This window comes from Stylophora pistillata, chromosome 11 (assembly GCF_964205215.1).
Source record: "Stylophora pistillata chromosome 11, jaStyPist1.2, whole genome shotgun sequence".
In the NCBI taxonomy this organism is placed as follows: Eukaryota; Metazoa; Cnidaria; class Anthozoa; order Scleractinia; family Pocilloporidae; genus Stylophora; species Stylophora pistillata.
Genome location: NC_142529.1, coordinates 1,010,412 through 1,027,500, shown reverse-complemented (window position 1 = coordinate 1,027,500; position 17,089 = coordinate 1,010,412). Strand labels below are relative to the sequence as shown.

At 38.1% G+C, this 17,089-nt stretch overlaps 4 protein-coding genes across 6 annotated transcripts in view; 1 reads left to right on the top strand and 3 right to left on the bottom strand.

Moving 5' to 3' along the window:
- Nucleotides 1–8,208, top strand: part of LOC111323854 (sterol carrier protein 2) — a 12,822-nt gene extending 4,614 nt beyond the window's left edge. Inside the window, exons 6-18 of the mRNA XM_022927297.2 lie at nucleotides 48–112; nucleotides 518–644; nucleotides 1,903–1,966; nucleotides 2,634–2,720; nucleotides 3,443–3,593; nucleotides 4,703–4,754; nucleotides 5,127–5,222; nucleotides 5,484–5,591; nucleotides 5,679–5,832; nucleotides 5,911–6,004; nucleotides 6,223–6,352; nucleotides 7,295–7,371; nucleotides 7,507–8,208. Coding sequence (XP_022783032.2) covers nucleotides 48–112; nucleotides 518–644; nucleotides 1,903–1,966; nucleotides 2,634–2,720; nucleotides 3,443–3,593; nucleotides 4,703–4,754; nucleotides 5,127–5,222; nucleotides 5,484–5,591; nucleotides 5,679–5,832; nucleotides 5,911–6,004; nucleotides 6,223–6,352; nucleotides 7,295–7,371; nucleotides 7,507–7,602 — 1,301 coding nt within the window. The 3' untranslated portion in view covers nucleotides 7,603–8,208. The remainder of the gene's footprint in view (nucleotides 1–47; nucleotides 113–517; nucleotides 645–1,902; nucleotides 1,967–2,633; nucleotides 2,721–3,442; nucleotides 3,594–4,702; nucleotides 4,755–5,126; nucleotides 5,223–5,483; nucleotides 5,592–5,678; nucleotides 5,833–5,910; nucleotides 6,005–6,222; nucleotides 6,353–7,294; nucleotides 7,372–7,506) is intronic.
- Nucleotides 643–3,456, bottom strand: LOC148719598 (uncharacterized). Its single transcript, XM_088737517.1, has 2 exons — nucleotides 2,418–3,456; nucleotides 643–1,152 (listed from the first exon to the last, which is right to left on the bottom strand). Exons 1-2 carry the CDS (start codon nucleotides 2,624–2,626, stop codon nucleotides 1,056–1,058), a joined length of 306 nt encoding a protein of 101 aa, XP_088593643.1. The 5' UTR covers nucleotides 2,627–3,456; the 3' UTR covers nucleotides 643–1,055.
- On the bottom strand, nucleotides 7,961–14,351 carry LOC111323855 (uncharacterized). 3 transcript variants are annotated; one of them, XM_088737514.1, is made up of 3 exons: nucleotides 10,335–10,489; nucleotides 9,600–9,714; nucleotides 7,961–8,907 (listed from the first exon to the last, which is right to left on the bottom strand). In XM_088737514.1, exon 3 carries the CDS (start codon nucleotides 8,897–8,899, stop codon nucleotides 8,363–8,365), a length of 537 nt encoding a protein of 178 aa, XP_088593640.1. In that variant the 5' UTR covers nucleotides 8,900–8,907; nucleotides 9,600–9,714; nucleotides 10,335–10,489; the 3' UTR covers nucleotides 7,961–8,362. The 3 variants fall into 3 exon arrangements, with proteins under 3 accessions (XP_088593640.1, XP_088593641.1, XP_022783033.2); XM_088737515.1 differs by lacking the exons at nucleotides 9,600–9,714; nucleotides 10,335–10,489 and adding an exon at nucleotides 14,142–14,351; XM_022927298.2 differs by lacking the exon at nucleotides 9,600–9,714 and having other exon boundaries at nucleotides 10,335–10,494.
- Nucleotides 14,352–15,228: 877 nt separating this feature from the next.
- Nucleotides 15,229–16,351, bottom strand: LOC148719597 (uncharacterized). Its single transcript, XM_088737518.1, has one exon. The coding sequence runs from the start codon at nucleotides 16,342–16,344 to the stop codon at nucleotides 15,751–15,753; it is 594 nt and encodes a 197-aa protein (XP_088593644.1). The 5' UTR covers nucleotides 16,345–16,351; the 3' UTR covers nucleotides 15,229–15,750.
- Between the last annotated feature and the right edge of the window lie 738 nt (nucleotides 16,352–17,089).

Genomic DNA, 17,089 nt, shown 5'->3' with positions numbered 1-17,089 from the left:
ATAAGTGGTTTCGGTGAACTCTAATTATGCCATTCAAATCATTTCAGGCTCATCAGACTGTGTTTTAGCTTTGGGGTTTGAGAAGATGCAAAAAGGATCTCTTGGAGCAAATGTATGTGAACGCTGAAATGCATATTGCTTTTAACAGTGAGTTTAGCACCTGCTGGGGATTAGTTTTTCTTGAAAATTTGTCCTTGTACCTCAGTATGATGGCCCCCTTAATAACCTAGTGGTGATTTCCCTTTTGAAGTTCAACCCACACTAAGCTTTGTGTCATTTTCTTCCTTGTCATGTGGCCTGATGTAGTTTTTTGATTCGCAATTAATGGTTTAAGAGTTCATTAGAAGGTATAAATAATGGAGAGATTGCTTGCTTCCTTAGAAATTGCATTATTTTGTGAATTTCTTACTTTAAACCTTGTAGAAATCTACTGATGAAATGAGAAGCCTTCATTCATCCCTTTGTTGAAATCAACATGTATTGCACATGACCCATTTTCTTGTAACATATTTGGTAGTTCAAAGATCGCACTCCACCTATGGATAAACATTTGGAAGTTGTGATCAATAAACATGGCTTGGCTGCTGCTCCTATAACTCCTCAATTGTTTGGAAATGCTGGTAAAGAACATATGGAAAAATATGGTGAGTTTTTGTTACTCGATTAATTTTTAACACTCAGGTGTTTACAAGGTATACTGCTAGACTCTGAAAAGAATTCTCTGCCTTAAGTGTTACATAAATTATTTAACCCTTAACACCCAAATATCAGTATGGATATTCTCCAACATTTCCTATGGCACCTCCCAGTTAGCTCAATTGGTTAGAGTGCCGGACTCAGTTGTGTGGGAGGTCGACGGTTCGAGCTCTGACCAGACCAACACTCAAGATCTTAAAATAACTGAGGAGAATGTGCTACCTTTCTATAATATCATGAAGTGAATACAGACATTCTAGTCTTCTTGGATAAGGACGAATAAACCATAGGTCCTGTCTCCTGCATCTATGAATTAGTTAATTTGATTAGGCAGGGGATATCGATGTTAAAGAACCCACTCACAAGATTACTGTGATGTGATCTGGCCTGTTTACTGTTCCAGGCCCACAGTAATTGACGTAAGCTGTTTTGGAGTCCCTGTCTGTTGGCATTAAGCTGAAAAAAAAAAAAAAAGTTTTATCAGTGGAGGCGGATTCTTTGTCCTTTATTCTCATGACCTTAAAGTTTGATTCAGTAGTGATACAGTGTGAGGAGAATTTAGATGCCAACCACTCAAAAGGGGTTAAAGGGTTAAATCACTACTAATGAAAGCAAGTCTGTACCAGCAAAGATAACTCAAAAGGTATAGTACTTATTAAAATTTAAATGCAGTGCCAACCTTTGAAGGGAAAAATCCAGCTTTTAATTGTTTTTGTAAGCCCTAGTAAGGGCCAAAATCGATTAAACACGAAGGCGCACTATGAAAGGAGCCTTAGGTCCCACTTGACCATTAAATTATTTTGTCAATCAACCGTCATGTGATGTAGAACTCTTAGAGTCAAGTCAGCTTGAGCTACAGCTACTTCAAAGCAGTGAGCAGTGGGCGCATTCCTCAAAATTGTTTTGTGTCTTCATCACAATACAAGAATTATTTCCTTTCTCCAATGGAAACTGTCTTTATTTGTGGCAGTAAATTTGAGATTGAAGTAGGTGGTTCGCACGTTACCTCATTGCCACCATGCTGGTGGAAGTAAACAATAGATATCTCATTAGCTCCTTTTGTTCATCTACCAGCATTAAATTTGATCTGCACACGTCAACGGTGAGTGACAAATGAGCCTAGGTCTTCCCAGGGAAGACTTCCTTATATAGTGCACCTTCGTGTTTAAGAGTATAGCAGTTAAAGGATTATTCAACTTCAAACAGGAACCACAAAGGACCATTTCGCCAAAATTGCATACAAGAACCATCTTCACTCTGTTGATAATCCGTGAGTATAAATTGTTATTTTTATTTTACAGTACATCTTGTGTGTTGGATAAATTTCATTATATTGTTACCGATAGAAATCAAATTAACTCCATAATTTTGAGTGTAAGCTAGGAAACTTGTTAATTCCTTTTACTCCCAAGATCTCATTCATAATTCTCCTTACTGTCTGCTATACAATTCATAGGATGTTAGTTTGGAGAATTTAGTATCAACCAATTAAATCAAAAATCCCCAAATTGATATATTTTTAATTCTCGTTACTTGTTTGCTTGATATTGTATTGATACAGCAGGGAGAAATTCTGTTTTGGTCACTTGTGGAGTTAAAGAGTAAATTCTGTACTTGAGCTAAGTGGCTCATCAGACCAGAACGTATCCTCGAAGTGTTAGGGAATACATGGAGTATCCTGCCTCCTCCTTCCCCCCCACCACAGCATTTCATCAGCCTACCCTGTCAATTTGCTGTTACCCATTTTTGCTCCTGGGTTGTGAGTGGCACTGTGAAAGTAAAGTGTTTTGACCAAGAACACATTACAATGACCAAACTCGGACTCCAGCGCACTAACCACTGCATCTTCCACAATATGATCACTGTATATTATCAATGAGGTTACTGTTACAGTAATAGTTCTAAACAATAACATTTCTCTGCTCTGCATATTTCAGCTTATCTCAGTTCAGGAAAAAGTACACTTTGGAAGAGATAAAGAGCTCTCCCATGGTGTTTGACCCTTTGACAAAACTTCAGTGCTGGTAAACCATCAAGTTATGGTTTGTATAGTGTTAAATATATTAATCAGCAGTTTCACTAGCAACCTTTGTGGCTTCCCTTGGTGTTGATGTATGGGATCCCATGAAAATGGGTTCCCACTCCACCGATGAGTAATCTCGTGATCAGTGGGTAAAAAAAAAGGAACAAAGCGTATGCAAGGGTGGGAATGAGCGTGTAAAATGAACATAAAAGTTAGGTGTTAAAATTGAGGGAGGGACTTCTGTAACAACAGCACGCTCCTAAACTCAATTTAAAATTGTAAAAAATATATGTTATATGAATAACATATATAATTGAAAACAAGAAAGCTATGAATAAGCTGTGGATCTGATCTGATACATGTAGTATTGTTGCACTGATTGATATAAGCATTCACTTTTTAAGCATTCACTTTTTCAGAGGCAGTGTGGCTGAGTGGTTAGAGTGTTGGACTCGTAATCCGCCGCTCCCGGGTTCGAGTCCCACCCTGACCACTGGATTTGTTTCACGGTAGCCTCGAGTTCAGATCCTTGGCCACGCTTGTAAATAGCCAACTGTTTGCCTCCAGCTGGTTGGGGTTCTTAATGATGTTCTTAATGATGTTATGTTCAATTTAGACCATTTGTTTCATTTGTTTGCAAGGACCACAATGGAAACTACTGGTTTACCAGTAATTGTGTAATCCTATAAAAAGACTTTTTTTTTTTTTTTTTTTTTTTTTTAGTCCTACATCAGATGGCAGTGCAGCAGCTGTCTTGGCCAGTGAAGAGTTCGTAAAGAAGCATGGGCTTGAGAGTAAAGCTGTTGAGATTCTAGGAATGGAAATGGCAACAGACCTTGTGAGCACTTTTAAGGAAAACAGTTCAATTAAAGTGGTAATTGAAATTATTTTCATCATATCTACATCATGTAAACAGAATAAAAATCTTGATGACAAGCTCTTAAAATTTTCAGCTTTTATTTTTGAAAAAGTAGAGGAAAGAACAAAGACTCAGACAATCTCTGTCTTTTTTTGTTTATCCATATTTTTTTATTGATGTGGATATATAGGTGTTAAAATTTTCAATGTTACTCTCAGTAACATAGATGTGTTGTATTTGGTAAATGCATGTTTAACCCTGGAACTCCCAAGATCTGATTGTCAGTGTTCCCTAGATAGATAGATAGATGTTTATTAAGAATACCTTAATAGCAGCTGGAAGCTGAATTGCAAGGGTGTACAAATTATGTAATAGAACTATACAATAAAATCAAACCTAAAAGGGAACTAATTTAAGTATACAATTATTATAATAAATGTTAGTTGAAATGTCTTGCTTTTGCTGGAATGAAAGTATCTCTGAACCGATTTGTTTTAATGGAAACTCTAAATGGTCTGCGTCGTCGTAACTCCATAAGTTGATCTCAGTTATCGAAAGGCAGTAAGTGTTATAAACAATCCAGGGGATTGGAGATGATATTGTTAAAGAATTTTAAGCAAAGGTCTTCTCTCCAATCCCTTAGGGTTTTCAGCTCTGCCATCTGAAGCACTTCTCTATAATGATTATCATAACCGTATATAATTTACAAGGCTCTCTTTTGGACACACTCTAAACTTAAACTCAAATAATTGAGGAGACTATAATGGTAGACCTGGCATCCATAAAGTAAGACAGATTGAATACAAGCAACATAAGCTGCCACACATTTCCCTGTTAATTAGTTTCAAGAATTTAGTGATAACAACTTTCGCCTGATATCTCTGAGTATTCTCATTACCACTTTGCTGGGAGAAGCTACATGTTAATCATCTCTGGAGTTAAGGGGTTAATATGAAAGGAAAGAAAAAGTTGGAATTAAGGACACTATATATAATTATACTTTATGTGTTGCACCAGATTGTTTGCAGAATAGCCAGCCAAAAGGTGTATCAATTTCTGTTTGTTAGGAGAATTGATTTTTTGATCATTTGAACTGCTAATTACTTCAGCATGGTTTCTTTCAGGTTGGTTATGATATGACTAAGACAGCTGCCAAGAAATTGTTTCAGAAGACAGGTATGTGACACATGTATGGTCCACTATTTGTATTTTACACTTGTTTCATTTGAAAGGTTATCTGAAATGGTGTTTAGGGATCTATAACTTCTTGGAAGAGTATTTTTTTGGCTTACTTTCAGGTCTGGAGCAATTTACCCAATTTTTCCGTCTGCTGTTGTTATTCATGATAAAAGGCTGATAGTTTCGAAAGAAACTGTTTGGGGCTGCGTCGGTGGGAGTAACGAAATAATTTGGATATAATTTTTATCAACAAAGTTGAAATGGTAAATTAGCCACCGTAATGATTACAAAAGCTGACGTTTCGAGCGTTAGCCCTTCGTCGGAGTGAATAGAGGAATTGTGGGTTGTGTGTGCTTTTATTCATGATAGGCATGTCACCCAAGGATGTCCAAGTTGTGGAGCTTCATGATTGTTTCTCCACCAATGAGCTCCTTACTTATGAAGGACTGGGTCTCTGCTCTGAAGGTAAGATGGGTTTTAGCCTCAGTATTTGCCACCTGGTACTCGCATAGAAAAGTTAATTTCAAACCCTGACTGTGGAAGATAGTTATATAATTATTAAATTATAACTATAAGTGAAAAGTACTAATTTCAATTGCAGAGTAAATGGTTTAAATCGACATTGATTTCTTATGTGTGATTGTGATTGTGTTACAATGTATTTTTTCAGAACAGGAGAAAGGTGTCGATGGGATAAAAAATCTGCAATTAATTTTTTTCTCCTAGGCAAAGGAGGGGAATTAGTAGACAGAGGAGACAATACTTATGGAGGTAAATGGGTGGTAAATCCAAGCGGAGGACTCATTTCTAAAGGTCACCCTCTGGGGGCTACAGGTACCAGTAATAAAAGACACAAGTAAATGTTGCCTGAGGTTTGAGTCTATTTTTACAAATTTTACTGGATGTATGTTGTTATTGTAGGTTTAGCACAGTGTACAGAGCTTTGCCGTCAGCTGCGGGGTGAGTGTGGTAAGAGGCAGGTAACAGGAGCTAAGGTGGCTCTTCAGCATAACCTTGGATTGGGTGGCGCTGTAGTAGTGGCTCTGTATCAACTAGGATTTCCTAACCAAAGGAGGTGAGATTTCAACAGGAATTACAATTTTTTACTAGTGACTGGAAACCACAGAACTAAAAATTGTGTTCTTAAAACCAGGTATCATCCAGTACCTTCCTATACCTCAGCAGTCGAGAAAGGAGATTTCAAAGCAGCGGCGATATTTGAAGAAATGGAAAAGAGGATGAAGGGGGTGAGTGAAAGTCAATTTAATTTTTAGTCACCTGTGCAGCCCGTTTTTCTTGTCACACAGGACCTTTAGACTTTGTCACGCAATCTCTCTCAAGTATTGTGTAACAAGCACAATGATTCATAAGTTTACCCTCCACAGTCACATTAATAATTTTTTTAATTGTTTTTTAACTAATCCATAAGCGGGATATTTATAAAATTATTTTCTAATTCACTCAGGAAGGCTCTCGACTTGTAAAGAAAATTAAAGGAGTTTACAGATTCAACATCAAAAATTTGGATGGAAAAGAAACCTGGTGGATTGTTGATGCTAAACATGGAGATGGGGCTTTAAAATATAGAGGCTCAGGTACATGTAGGCTCTCCAGGATATTTATTAAATTTAAAGTGATCCTTGAATGCTGTAAAATAATTTAAACTAAGTCACAAAATTAGACATGTTTTTTTACTGTTAGAAACCTTGACTGAATTATATAATTATGAGTGTGCTTTTTGCCAGGGAGATTTGTAAGCTAGTTTTAGTAACCTGTACTCCATTTATTTCTCAACTCGAGTATAGAGACAATTGATAGCTTTCGTTCACAACTCAATTGGAAAAACTTTGATACCATACAGCCTGAGAGCTGTAGAAGATTGACGCGTCTAATTAAGGCAATGAGTTCATCAAAATCACTTCTCACGCTTCTCATTAGGAATTGTTGATAGATCCATTTTCCTGTTTTTTTTTTGTCATGATACAGAGGGGTTGCACATCACCTCTTAAGGATCTGATATCAATCAGTAGTGAATTTGCGAATAGCCAATCAGATTACTCGCTCTGACGAAGGACTAACACTAGAAACGTCAGCTTTAGGAACTCTTTCCGGTGGCCGGCCAGTTGACATTAACAACTCAGTTGATAAAATAAATAAATAATACGTAATAAATAATTTAGCAATGGACATTCCACTGGGTGGCTCTTCTTGTTCACTGTTTCCAGATCGAATTGGAATTTGGAATGTTGGTTTTTGTCGAGGGAAGAAAACTGGAGGACCCGGAGAAAAACCCTTGGTGCAAGGACGAGAACCAACAACAAACTCAATCCACCTGAGCCACAGTGGTGGGAGGCGAGTGCTCTCACCACGGCGCCATCCTTGCTCCCCTAAAACCAAATTATCTCGTAATACCTCTTCCAACTTACCAGTACAGTTTCTTTAGAAATTTATCCTCTTTAATAGGATTGGGTTGTTTGACAACATCCCAAAAGAGAAAACATAAAGTGTTGACAGTCCCTTTTTTAACACTTTCACAGATAAGGCTGATTGTACAATAACTGTGAATGACGTAGACTTCGTTAAGATAATGACTGGTAAAATGAATCCACAATCGGTGAGTTGACGTTTATCAATGTTTTGCTTTAACATACAATAAGAGCAACGAATGATGGTATTGCACATTAGTTCAACATGAACCAGATGATTTTCCAAACTTTGAAACTAAACAGCTTCCCTGTTTGTTATTTAGGCTTTTTTCCAAGGCAAGATCAAGATCAAGGGAAATATGGGCCTGGCTATGAAACTGAGAGAAATTCAGCCAAAACCCGAAAAGTCTAAGTTGTAGAACCACATGTGAACAAGATTTTAACTCAGCAACAAATTTTAAAGGTGTACTCTTTGAGTGAAGAATAATTTTCGACAGGCCTAACTTCCATTCCAGAATTTTTAATATTTTTCAACCCACCAGGTGAAAGGAATACTTAATCACCCGAGGCATCAAATTATCATACCAGTATTTGATCAAAGCTGAGAAATACAGTCGATAAATGACACAAGGAAGAGCCCCTCAAGCCTCAGTAAGAGGCCTGGGTCAGAGTGACCCGCTACATGTTTAACAGAGCTATTGCGATTACCAAATAGCAATACATGTATATTGGCGAGGAGGGTTTTCAGTAAGAATTACTAAAACGAACACACACTCCTTCAACTGAATGATTGCTTATCTTTATTATCCGCAACTTCATTAAATGTGGGTCGCTATAATTATAATAAATAAGACAAGTACTACTGATTATCTAGTTTTGACAACTTGTTCACGACTCAGTACAAGCAAGCTGTGGAGTCTTCAGTTTACTTATCGTGTGTCTATATTTTGCTTTAAAGATGGTAAGCAGCCTATTTTGTTTTTCTTCTGTACATATTGTACTTTGAACAGAGCGTTTAGTCCTCATTTTGTTTTTCTTTTGTTTAAATTATGCTACCTACAGCACAATAATTTGTCAAATATACCTTGGAGGTAGTTGATACGTTTCCTCCGTGAACATAAACCAGTTGGCAAGCAGCCTTAACGTAATTAAGGAAATACGTTGATCAAATTCCTTAGTCTAAATCTTTGAGTAGGGTGGTGGCTTTGGGAAGCGATCAGGGATGCAGTCCTTCTTTTTAAAAGACATGACAAGCAGCACACACGCTAACATACTTATCACGAACAAAATTCCCGCCAATAGCACCAAGTAATTTAGCGGCAAGATCAGTTGACAGTTGTCAAAGGTGGTATTCTGACAGTTCTCTCCAACACATTCCTGTTCACAATGTTGAGCGTTACACGTAAATGAGCATGCTCCTGACAAACACCGCTGTTTACAGAAACTGACATCGCTTGTACACTCCATGTGGCAATTGTGACACTTCTGATAGCATGTCTCAGTTGAACACTTGATTTCTCTGCACTCATAACCCGCGGAGGCTTGGTAACATTCATTGTAGCCATGGTTACTGTCTGTTACGCCACAGTCACATGACTGGTTGAGGCAATGTTGGATACAAGTTCCTGAGATTACCATCTGGCATCTTTCAGTTGAAATCGCCATTGATTCTTTCGCCACAAAAATTGTAACCGCGATCAAAATACAGAAAAACATCTCGAAGACTGTCAAGTAAAAAAGTTAATGAATTGATTAGCAATGGAAAGCCATTTCAAACCCTGATGATTGAACATTTCAAACGGTTTAATCAGCGCGATAATCACTGAACCAATTAAGTTTCGCGTTCCGAGTTGTCGTGAGGGAAATCAGACAAGGAACGGGTATTCATGAAAATTGAACTATTTCCTGATATAAAGAGTTCGAAGTAAAAAGAAGGGGGTAAAGAAAATTGGGTTGAACAAAATATAGCAATTCACGTTTTATCTAACTTTAGCACGGAAATCGAAGGTGGGGCCGGGTTGTTCAAAGCTGGGCTAAGGTTAACCCAGGGTTAGTGTGAAATTTGATTTCATATCTGAAAGAGCTAAAAGAAAAATTCGATTAAATTATTTTGTCTAGAATTTAATGATTGTTTTTTCTAAAAAGAACAGAGAAATTTTCCGAAAAGGCTTTTTACCAGAGGAATAAAGAGACCTGGATTAAAATTTACCACTGGATTAATGCTAACCGGTACTCGACCAACTGGGCCTATATGGGCTTCGTTTCCTCGTGGGGACTATGTATTTATCCCTAATCCTGTGCTCATGACAAGATGGAATAAAAAACATCTTTCTTTAATTTATTTAATCAGGGCGACGCCACATATCCTAAGGATTAGAAATCTTTGCCATAAATCACTGTTGATTACAAACTGCACCTTGAATTTTGAGAACAACTTGTCCGTTACGTGAGTTGAACAAATTGTTTGACCCTCAGAGAGTTCTTGGCGCACTTCCATGTATCGTGCCCGGAATATTCAAGTAGTGTCTTGTCTGGTTAGTACAAAAAATGTGAGTTATTAATGCCTTATCTCGAAGGTCAAGATAATTTTTTGCTGAGTAAGTTCAGAATTTTGTTGACAATGCTTTTTGATGCGAACGAGTCTCGTATCCATTTTGATCGAAAAAGCTCAGTCCAATCAATTTAGGATTTATTTCATGCTGAAAGGCTGGCGCAATTTCAGAACAAGCCGTGCAATTCCAAGAGGGAAAAAAGGTCATATTACCCACTGAGTTAGGATACAAGAAAGAACTCGCTTCATCTTGCCCTCTTGTTGAAACTGTTCTTTGGAAGAAGGATTTATCAGTTCTGTGATTTATGCTTGATCATTCTCTTTCGCTCTTTCGAATTAGAGATGAACGCGGAAAATAAGGTACAAAATGGCCAACAGCACTTAGCGTGTGTTCTCATTTTTTCATAAGATTAAAAAGGGCCACGAAATAAATATTAACTTGGACGGATTTAAGTAATTTACTGCAAAAAAGGACAGATTGCCATCCAAAGTTAGACAAGTCACCCCTTGTGATAACATTTGCGTTTTTCTGACATTAAATTGCAGGGGTATAAGCTCTGAAGTTAATAAACTTACTAAAGAACGATTTTGAATACCAACCTCTTAGAAGAGTTCGAATAAACAACTGCTGATTAATTCGGAATGAAATTTCCACACGGCGTCGTAGCGTGTTGTTTAAAGTTTGTCAGGCTGTTTTCTTGTGATCAAAACTTGCGTCGTAATGCTTTTAATTTAGTCAGACAAGGAAAGTAAAAGTGATGACTCAAGCCTATTTATGGGAAAACCCCTTCACGACGTCGTCAACTTATTGTCTGATAGTATCTAAGATGGAAAACGATTTTCCAAGAAGACAGGGAAGCTATTAACCGAATATTGCAACAAAATTGTGATGAATTTTACATCACGTCCAAAAGAAAAGTTTGAAAATACACTTTTCTTTATAATTTGGAGTTTAATTTTCACTTCTATTTATAGTTTCTTGTCATATACAGACAAGTTTGGGCGAAGATCAAACAGATCAAATGTCTCTTAATTATGTCTTTGTTCTTGTGTGTTTGTTTTACTATTAAAATGCTGAGGACAAGAGAAAAGTTAAAATGTCACTCGTCACTTTATCTCTCTACCTTTGTGAGCGATTTTATTTCATTTAAGTTAACAACTTTTTTCATTTGTTGAGTCAGATGCAGAGAGACAGAAAATTCGTTACTTCTCCCCTTGGCTACGCCATTTCCGGCCCCCTTAGCCTGTACAAACAACAACTGGTTCCCATCATGATTTACAATTTTAAACCATGGTATGGACAAGCTATAAAATGTTAATTTCTTGGGATATTTTATACCTTGATTTACGGTTCATTTAAGCAAGGCACGCCTAAGGGTTTTCTAATAAAATATGATGGAATGTGAATTTGATTGACTTGTATGGGTCTCGTGGGATTCATAGGATCATGCCCTTTTTAGAGCAGAATTTTAAGAGGCAAAAAAGATATCTCGCTTCAGCTAATCAACCTGTGGTAGTCTGGGTATGAGTCAGTTGGGAACGAGCTTGCATGTCTGAGGCTATATTACCTGACCTTACCAGGTGATGCAGAAACTCATGTTACTTCCGTACACCTGTGAGTTAGAGAAATGCTTCAATTTGACGCGTAATCAAACCAACCCTTAGCTTATCGTCGATAAAAACAGCACGTTTTATGCTCCGTTATATTGCCTTGATGTTATGAAGCGAAAAACAAAGGACTTTGCCTTAAAAGATTACTATAAACCGCCCAGGCAAGTTTTCTGCTTTAATCTGTGTGGTTAAAGCGAACATGCACGCAATAGCACATTCTGTATTATCGTTTACCAATGTAAAACTAAATTAATCCTCTAGTCATTTACACGGAATCAAGTTTATGTAACACAAGCCTGTAGTTTTCGGTGTGTTTGTATTGCAACTCGCCCGTTCATCCTCGCGATTCCATTTTCTATACAGACAGCTTATGCTACTTACCATTTGCTCGGAAATTATGCGCTACACTAATTCAAATTCAGTGTGCACCACCTAATGAAAATCTGTTGTCTACCTCAGAGAAGGCAATGCCTTCACTGAGTCACCTTAAAAAGGTACTAATGAAGAGATTCCTAAGCTCAAAAAGAGCAATAATGACGAGTTACCCTCAAGTTGAGGCTGCCTAAGACTCATAATTGATAAATCATTGCTAATCATTGCTACTCATTGACAGACGTTTCCCAGATAGAAAGTGGGCCGTTAGCGAGTTCAATGGACAAATAATCCTAATTTCTCAAGAGAGGTTAAAATGAAGTCGACGGAAAACGGCAAGAATTGCACCTCCTGCCATCTGTTTTCAGCCATCTGTGCGCTGAAATGAAAAATTTGTCTTTGTTGACTCCTGAGAGATTTTATTTTTTATCGTAAGGTCGATTGGAGGATTGAAAATTGTTGTAGCCTCCTACAATGTGTATTTGTTACCAGCGGCTTCCCAAAGCTGCATGCATGCAATGCTGAAATGAATGGGTTACTTTTGAGCCATAGTTTGGACCTCTCTTAAGACACAAACTAGGATCGTATTATATCTTTTATAACACAAACCGTCATGTCTCTAACCTATATATTCGCTGTGTTTGTTGTTCGTTAAAAGGGCCAGCAGATGTCAGGAGAAAATGTTGCCTCTGCAATCGTAATTGTCAACGAGGGGAACTACCGAACGAAAACCTGTTTGACCTGTTTTTAATCATTTTTTAGCCGTAACAAGGATTTTCTGACCAGAGTCACTCACTGAATTGCGAAGGATTTGTAAATTTGATCCATGGATCAAAAATAGTTTTGAACCAGGTTCCAAATCTGCTAAATACTAATCTCTCTTTCAGCTTCTTACTCACTTTCCATTGACTACTCCGGCATAACACCTTCTTTGAAATAACGCTTAATTTGGAAATAACCAGAAAGCATATTGTAACTGATACCTTATCAGCTCGTGGGCTGATAACCTCTTGTTATTGACCCGGGACTCTTATTTACGAACCAAGTGGACGATAATAAGTAATGCGTGACCGGAAACCGTGATTCCGAAAATCCAGCTCTTGACACTCGCTAGAACTCAATTATTTGATCACACCCCTACTGGGATTGAAGCTTAAAGCTCCACATTATCCTCTTCACGAAAATTATCCCTTTGAATGCCCCATTTTTTACCGTAGTTCTTGAGGTGAAAAACCCAATGTGCTCAGATCTACGTTAATTTATCTTACTAGTGACCGAACCTCTCAATCATTAGGGTTAGTCTGTCAAAATAATCCAAGTAAATCGTATTCAGTTTGCAAACACATACACTGACACAAACTTTAAATTTTATAACTTAATTTATTTGAATTTATCTCTTGAAAAATTCAATCTGTAACCTGCTACAATTACAATTTGCGCTTAGAAGTCAAAGTGAAGGGGCTACATGAAAGATTTGTTCATTCATTTCCCTAGCAATTAATCTTCCTCCCTTTTTGATTCGATTAAAGATTCTCTAGACATTTCTGGTCTGAGGTCAATCTTTCAGTTTATGATAAATTTTACGATCCACAAACACATAATCCAAAAAGTGTAAAACTCAGCGTGTTTATACCCCAGTTTCACTTTTAAACTAGGGAGTTGTTTTCTGATGCATTGCTTCATTCTTACGATTACGACTAAATCAAATGTGAGTCAATTACTTGGGAGAATTGATATCTAAGCCACACCTTGTAACAAGTTGTAAACAACCTCTTTCTGACGAAGATCTGGCGATTTTGCTCAATTTTGTCCGCTTTGACACGAAAATACTTTTATTTAATTCCTTGTTATGTCTGCATTTGCTTCTTTTTCCGTGCACTCAGCTTTAATTAAGAAAACTGGAAGAGGGTAGGTACTTTTAGTCTAAGAGTTTTTTTCGTCGCCGCGCGGTATAATGCGAGATTTGACCTTGGATACACAAGGCCTTAAAAAATGCCTTTATAGTGAAGTGTGATTTGTTGAGAGCACTTGTCATCCACAAATAGTATTGAAAAAAAAAAAGAAGAAGTAAATTGTATTATTTAGCCAACTCCCCCTCAACGCCCTTGAGATCGTTGCCCACGCGAAGATTTAGCTTAGTGAGAGCTTTCACGCATAAACTTTGCTGTGAGGCCTTAGTCTGGGTTGAACCTAGTTCCGACGATGGGCTAACGCTCGAAACGTCAGCTTTTATAATCGTAACGGTGGCCAATTTACAATTTCAATTTTGTTGATATATTCCATTTATTTCGTTACCCCCACCGACGCAGCCCCAAACAGTTTCTTTAGAAACTATCAGCCTTTATTCATTTGAACCTAGTTAGTTCGTTAATATCATGCTAAACAAGTTCACTTCGACAAGAATTCATGTGTTAAAGAACTTACCTTGTTTGCAATGTGGAAGAACTCCTAAATACCACGTAGATCCCTTGAAAGAACTGTTTCACAGTTAGAGTTCGCAAGGATTGAGTATTTTGCCGGTTTAGGCGAGACTTGTGGCTAGAGCAGAGATACTTAACATGACCAGTGGGACTGCTGTTGAGAAATATTGTTTGCGCCTTTGTAGAAAATTTAACTTTGATGTTTATACAGCTAACGGAGAGTAAAAATTAATCTACTTAGGAACAGTGAGTGGAGTTATATAAGTGTATCTACGTGATTCTATTCGCACCTGGACTTAAAATCATTGTGTAAATAATATTTTTCAATATAAAAATATCATTTACACAACGATCACTGAGTCAAGCTGTGAATAGAATTAGCGACAGCTGCGAAGTACATTGTTTATTCGGTCATATCTTGGCACGACTCGACTGAGCAAGCGTTCGTCAAGTCATGTTCGTATAGAGGTGCTACGATTTGGGGTTGGCGTGTTGAATATTGCAATATATTTTTTCCTTTGTATGGCGTTAGCCTGCCTGCGTACTAACAGAAGGAATTAAGTATGTAAAAGCTGGACTCAGACAGTCTGTCTTATCGTAGGTCAAGACCATATACGGGCATTACCGAGAGCTATCAGACTGTATCAGGGAGATAATCACTTATCTGACTTATAAAACGTTCCCTGGACAGAAAAGGAAAAATGATATTGCAAAAATTGGGCATCGTAAGAATATGTATACATCGCAAAACAAAGAAAGTTTAAAGACAGACAAAGCAAAAAAAAAATAAAAAGCTTAAAGGGGCGCACTCAAGGGGAAGGATGAAAAGTGATCGAGGTCTAAATTAAAGGGAGTGCAACGTGGGGTAAACAAGCAAAAAGATGACCGTATTAGGGGGAAATTCCTGCTGTGTCTGTCTGTTTCTGCAATCCTTTTTTTTGAATGAAAAACACTTCCTGTAATTGGCTCATCCGGGAATTAATTCCACCTTGGGGCGACATACATGAGTACAAAATTTGGTAAACATCATGTCACGTCCTGTCGAGAGGTGTCGTGATAAAATTCACGGCTGAAGCAGACCATAAGTCAAATGAAGAGAAAATCGCCTTCTTTTATTGAAAATGGTTTCTCTGGATGTACTACTGTCAAGTCAGAATAGGATGTGTAATTCGCCGAGGCAATCCGGAACACACCATCTGAGTCAGAGGACTACTACGTTACTCCCTTAACGAATCAACCATGAATTGGTTTTTTAAATTAGCTTACGGGTAACAAGAATTCACGATAACATTTTTATGAGCTCCTTACTGAAGAATGTTTCATAAGACTGCCTTATGTGGCCTAACTGTCTGTGTCACTGCTCAGTGATGGCCATTGACGTGTATTCTGAATGATATAGCCAGTCACGCAAGAGTTCTCAATCACAATAACGGTGCACCTACTATAAATTCTCACGCAACCACTGCTGGTCACGCAGCTTACTGTGGTTCACTATTAGTCGCATCTGGCAGTTCGATTCCGTTACATACCAAAATGTCACGCTGGTTTAATGGAATCCACCGCCCCAGTCTTTCACCCTGAATCTCCAAGTTATGATTATGATTAGGTTTTCTTCACGGATCTTTTGAATCTTTTGAATCGATTGAATACAGACTGTCAAGACTGCTGCTGTTGCTTTTAACTCTGAAATACGTTTCCCGCTTATCACAAAATTTCATTTCTCTAAACGACAACATCAGCGCCCAGAAAGACAAAATAGTAGTTGCCGCGAAAAGACCCGCTAACACTGAAAGGTAAAAACGTGGAATAATGCTTTGACATATTGGGGTCACGTGTTCATGATCACATTCCTCTCCTTTACATTCTTGAACACAACCTTTGGCTTTACACGCAAATGAACATGCTCCAGATAGACACCGCTGGCTGCAAAATTCCACGTCACTTGTACACTCCATGTGACAGTTATGGCATTGCTGGAAACAAGTCCTGGATGAACACGTCATGGTCTTGCAGCTGGAGTCGTGGCAGGTCTGGTTGCACGTGTCGTGGCATGAATCCCCGGATGTGAAGCCGCACCTACATGGGGACCTATTTCTGCACTGTTGTAAACAAGTATTGGAGACTATTGCGTCACAAATCTCTGTCGGTGATGCCTTGAGCTTGGTGAAGAGCAAGAATTCCACAACAACCACGACTAAACAAAACATTTTTATTCCTACGGAAAAATTGCAGACGTTCAACAGGTTAGATTTACATAGCCTCAAAATTATTATACTGAACTTGAACTTACAGTTTTTCATGATCAATATCTTTCATCTGCTCACAATACCAAAAGAATAGGAGCGAAAACATGACGAGTTTAAAATAGATCAGAGACAAAACAGAAGTATGTTTCATTTTTGGTACATGACCGGTACTAACCAATCTTATGTAAGCTACAATTGACAAACAGGAAGCACATTAACCCTCGGTCACGTTGAAAGTGCAAGCAGATCGGAGTAAGATTTATTGTATTTTTCAAAGCTGAACTTACTGTGTGTTGTTTATCCCTGCAGAGTACACCTAGCTTACTTTTAAAAACCACGTCCAGCCGCTCTTATTCACGACAGGGTATCGTTCTTTTCCCATTAGTCCATCATGTGAACACTTGTTACTCAGGCTTTCCGAAGGAAACGCCCGAGGCATCAATTCGGCTTTTTTTTTTTTTTTTTCTGCGTTCAGTCACAAAACGCAGTTCCCCTACAGTGCATGCGTGAAGTGTATGCGCATGCGTAGAATGAACCCTGGAGCGCATGGTTTAAAGCTATGGCTGCCTTGCTTGGTGTCGCGAAAGAAATTCGATGGTTATTACGCTCAATATACATACAAAGTCACACACCGTTCGCGGTAGACCCATACTAAAAGCTGAAGAGCGTTTTGGGAACGGGTCGGTCCGCGAACTTTACGAGAGAT

Excerpts from the sequence above, each read along its gene's own strand:
- LOC148719598 (XM_088737517.1), bottom strand. The coding sequence starts at position 2,626 with ATGCAGAGCAGAGAAATGTTATTGTTTAGAACTATTACTGTAACAGTA. Across the intron at positions 1,153-2,417 it reads GGTAACAGCAAATTGACAGG|CTTAATGCCAACAGACAGGG; the intron begins GTAGGCTGATGA and ends TTTTTTTTTCAG.
- LOC111323855 (XM_088737515.1), bottom strand. The coding sequence starts at position 8,899 with ATGTTTTTCTGTATTTTGATCGCGGTTACAATTTTTGTGGCGAAAGAA.
- LOC148719597 (XM_088737518.1), bottom strand. The coding sequence starts at position 16,344 with ATGTTTTGTTTAGTCGTGGTTGTTGTGGAATTCTTGCTCTTCACCAAG.